General features: G+C 45.3%; 1 protein-coding gene across 1 annotated transcript in view; it reads right to left on the reverse strand.

The window, feature by feature from the left end:
- The window catches only part of LOC310793833 (ankyrin repeat and SOCS box protein 5-like), a gene marked incomplete at its 5' end in the record, with an annotated part of 13,699 nt that overhangs the window by 6,860 nt on the left and 1,839 nt on the right, over positions 1–5,000 (reverse strand). The window contains 3 exons of the mRNA XM_083655728.1: positions 2,258–2,392; positions 2,699–2,852; positions 3,151–3,261. Coding sequence (XP_083511854.1) covers positions 2,258–2,392; positions 2,699–2,852; positions 3,151–3,261 — 400 coding nt within the window. The remainder of the gene's footprint in view (positions 1–2,257; positions 2,393–2,698; positions 2,853–3,150; positions 3,262–5,000) is intronic.

Raw genomic sequence — 5,000 nt, forward strand, 5'->3', positions numbered from 1 at the left:
AGTCAACATAAATAGAGGACATTTTACTAAAAAGTACATCCTTCACGTCATCATAAGCAGTACAATAGAACATGATACAAAGTGGTAAGTAAGTGGTATTTAATCTTGACTGCTCTCACCTGGCCACTAATTGGCTAATTGTTTATATCCACCTTATTTTTGAATGCCCCACTGTAAAAAATAATTGTGGGTACAAGGTCCGGTTTAACGTGACTCATTGTTGCAGCTTGTCATTTCCTTTGTTATACTCGGCTGCAGACCCCTTATTATAAACCGGAAGCTGGAGGACGTTATAAAAGTTATAAAAATAGTCACGTTATAAACAACTAACCAACGCTGGGGGTCCGTATGGAAACAGTGTTACTCGAAATGGTTAAACGTTAAATCAATTTGGTCATTCAGTGGCGTTTTACTGCCATGTAAAGTAACTATTACGCTAGCCGCTAGTATTAGCCACAGTAGCCGACTACCCACAATGCATTACATTATCCCAGCACCCGAACGACACGGCTGTAGAGCAGAATGGCTCTGCTGTAAAATCCTCATAGACGTTTTTTTTGTCAAGTTAAAACCATAGACTGTAAAACAGTCTATTACACCAGAAGCAGAAGAAGCACCCATCAGGCATCATGGCAGCTAGAAATAAGGTGGATAGGAAATGACTGTTCTTCACTCCTGATCTTTCCTACACGCCCTGAAGAAGCCCTGCGACGGAGGCACCGTACATAACCCCCCACTAAAAACATGCAGAAGATGACCAGCTGACGACAACATCTAGTCAAGTCAAGTCAAGTCAAGTTTATTTATATAGCCCTAATTCACAAGCATGTCTCAGAGGGCTTCACAGAAAGTAATCTGAAGTTGGTCCCCGAGCGCTGGAAAGAAAAAGCGACCACTGCTCCTGGCCTGCCCCCTGGAGGAAAGGACAAGCCTGGATGGGTCAAATGCAGAGGACATATTTCACCGGCCACTGTCAGCATGAGTGTGTGTTGTGGCCGCATGCATGAGTTGTGGTGTTCGTGTGACAATAAAGACGGGCTGCCGTCTGAAATCGTGTTTTTTATATGATTCCCTAGAAAATAAAGGCTTTTGAACCTTTACACCTTGTCTCAGTGTGAGATCAGTGCCTGAAGTAAGCTGATGCTTTACCTTAACATACAAAGCCATCCTTTATCTAAAGCAATTTGTAAATGCAGGGTGGCAGAGGCAGAGGAAGGGTGGGCTGCCCCCTGGTGGCAGAGGCAGAGGAGGGTGGGCTGCCCCTGCCACCCTGCATTTAGAAATATTTTGTGTCGAGTCTCTGAATAGAACAGAGGAGAGTGGTACAGTAGGATGCAGTAGACTAGCAGAGCACACTAACAGAGAGGAGAGTGGTACCTCTGTGCAGTAGACTAGCAGAGCACACTAAAGCGCCCGGCAGGGTTCTGCGCACCCTCGACTTGGAACCTTGCCGCCGACTAGCGGCGACAGCGGGACTGTGCATACTTGAACGTTAACTCGGCGCGTTGGCTGCGGCACACGTCCAAAATGTTATTGTGTCGTTTACCAAGAACTTGCAATCATGTCGGTGGGGGGAACATTTTATTGTCCCTCCATTTCCAAACTCATTCCGGTGAGCCTGCAGAAGGCTTTGCTAGATGAGGGACAAGCACTGTTAAATGAGGAAATGACATTTCCTCATTCCTCACAACAAGGAGTTGACGCCGCAGAGTCACATTTTCGAGGAGCTGCGCCGAGAGGACGCCCAGTACCTCTGTGCAGTAGACTAGCAGAGCACACTAACAGAGAGGAGAGTGGTACCTCTGTGCAGCAGGCTCTGGGAGCACACTAACAGAGAGGAGAGTGGTACCTCTGTGCAGCAGGCTCTGGGAGCACACTAACAGAGAGGAGAGTGGTACCTCTGTGCAGCAGGCTCTGGGAGCACACTAACAGAGAGGAGAGTGGTACCTCTGTGCAGCAGGCTCTGGGAGCACACTAACAGAGAGGAGAGTGGTACCTCTGTGCAGCAGGCTCTGGGAGCACACTAACAGAGAGGAGAGTGGTACCTCTAACAGAGAGGAGAGTGGTACCTCTGTGCAGCAGGCTCTGGGACCACACTAACAGAGAGGAGAGTGGTACCTCTGTGCAGCAGGCTCTGGGACCACACTAACAGAGAGGAGAGTGGTACCTCTGTGCAGTAGAATAGCAGAGCACACTAACAGAGAAGAGAGTGCTACAGTAGGATGCAGTAGAGTAGACTAAGAGAGGAGAGTGGTACCTCTGTGCAGCAGGCTCTGGGAGCAGGCTGTGTGTCGGTGCACACAGCTCATGTAGAGAGGGGAGCCCAGGTGGGACACCTCATAGTCTGGATCTGCTCCACTGGACAGCAGTAACTCTACACACTGACTGTGACCTACACACACACACACACACACACACACACACACACACACACACACACACACACACGCAGCACACACACACACACACACACACACACACACACACACGCAGCACACACAGACAAACGCACACACATTAGCTGCAACTACAGAAAGTTCAAAGGTCAAATCGACAGGAAGGTCAGATCGCGATGCCTACAAAGGACCGCCACCCAAGAGTCTCTTCAAGTTTTGTGTGTGTGTGTGTGTGTGAGTGTGTGTGTGTGTGTGTGTGTGTGTGTGTGTGTGTGTGTGAGAGTGTGTGTGTGTACACATACCTCTCTTGCAGGCTTCATGCAGAGCAGAGGGGAGGTGTGTGTATGGTGTATGTGTGTGCGCCCCGTTCTGCAGTAACAGCTTCATACAGCCCACGCTCCCAGACGAGCTGCAGTTATACAGCGGAGTCACACCGTCAATGGTAGCAGCATTCACCTGTGTGTCTCACACACACACACACACACACACACACACACACACACACACACACACACACACACACACACACAGGTCAGCTCTGATGCATTTGATTTTCAACCATGAATGAATCTTCATGAGACATTTTTCAGGCTGCACACACATTGGCTTGTGTGCTCTGACAGAGCATGTTAATAATAATAATAATAATAATAATAATAATAATAATAATAATAATAATAATAATAATAATAATAATAATAATAATAATAATAATAATGATGATGATGATGATGGCATGAAGAAGAATGTTTACATTGGCTCCAGCGTGTATCAGTGCTCTGACACACGCCACATGGTCTGACAGACAGGCTTCGTGGAGCGGTGTCACATGATCTATGGTCACGATGTTGGCGTCATGGTAACCCTGAAACATGAACACACACATTATTAGTATTATTATGAGCCACTGGTCCCACCATATCTGACAAGAGGATTGGCACAAAAATCATCCAGGTGTCTCTGATAGAGAGTTGTGTCTGTTATTTACATGCCTGCGTACCGCACCGCACAGCGGAGGACAGGGGGTACGAGAACTGTAGGGTGTACCACCAAGCAAGATTAGTGGCTTAGCGAGGTAACTTCAGGTTTAACCCTAGGTTTGCCGTACCACGACGCTAGTTCACTTCTTACCGAGATAGATCACCATAGCAACTTATGCTCTACGGCTAACCTGCTTTGTAGCAGGTTAGGTTCAGAGGATAAGATCAAAACCCATGAAAGACCCACCTGCTTACCAATCAGCTCTCTGGAAACAGCGAGTCACCATTCATATGGTCCCCATATGAAAAATACATTGCATTCAAATGAAAAATAAAAATATAAAATAAAAATAAAAGGCTCCTGTTGAATTAATCAAGGACTAAAGCATTGCACTTGTTGCAGGCTACATTTTAATTAAGCCCTACTTACCACTTTGGAATATGTTTTTATATATTCATTTTTGTGCTCTCAAGTAGGCTAGATACGTTGTTTGACCCCGCCGATCGATTGCAGCTGAATGGTGAGTGGAGAAATATCACTAAACCGGCATAAAAAGGTTACATAAACGTCTCCAAAGCGCACGGTGCCGTGTGCACAACGGAGCTGAGCCTGACGTTGGGTTGGACATGGTCATACATGTCAGAATAGCCTACTACATCTAAGCAATTTAATATGGGATCGCCTGCACACAGATGATTCATATCTACGCTACTCCTGCATTTTGCAGCTGCAACTGTGTTGCTTTTGGCCTGTATGATGTGATTGAACTTCATATTATTTCCAGCATCATTGTATGAAATATGGAGATATGCGACTCTGCTGCCAATAGCCTATATGTGAACACAAAATAGGCTATTTTTTTATAAATGGAATCTATGCCCGCACGTACCGTGTCGATTCAGTTCAGCAGCCTTTTTTTTTTATTATCATTATTTTTTTTATTGATAGCCTATAGGAATTATTCAATCAGTGCGACTAAACACATCATGAGATCATTATTATTCATTGAGCCTAAATGGTCTATACATACGGATTTTGGACTGAGACATTACACATTACTTCCACTCGCAGTTTATTGAGAGGGTGAATTCAGCTGCTGTAGGATACGTGGAGGCAGAAACCGCTCTTCAAAGAAATGACTGATGTGAATAAAAGTGGTAACTTTAGACAGTCATTCGGGAACAGACTAATAATATCCAATGCAGATTTTGATTCTGACATACAGTAGTAAAGCTTCACGATTTGCGCTTTGAATGAATGAGGAAATAGGCGTGTCTGGCGCTGTAAAAGCTACGGCTCTGAGCTGGAGCAGTCCACGGGCATTTTCATGTGCACGCCCTCTCAACTTGATTAGAAAAACCTGGTTCCACTTATCGAGTGGTGATCTACATTCGTAGTACGAGTTAACTACAATCAAGCTTCTTGGCAATTATCTGGTTTAGCCAAACCAGATCAAGGGACAGATCCTGGATCTTCTACAACATTCGTGGTACAGCCTCCTGGACTGAACTATAAATCACTTTTATTCTACCTGATTTGCTTTGAAAATTGAGCTGGTGGTGTGGTTCAGTTTGTGTTTCAGTCTACTGCCCTGCAACTCATTAAAAAACAATTTGTTTGTGT

This window comes from Poromitra crassiceps (assembly GCF_964638095.1).
Source record: "Poromitra crassiceps genome assembly, chromosome: 19".
Taxonomy (NCBI): Eukaryota; Metazoa; Chordata; class Actinopteri; order Beryciformes; family Melamphaidae; genus Poromitra; species Poromitra crassiceps.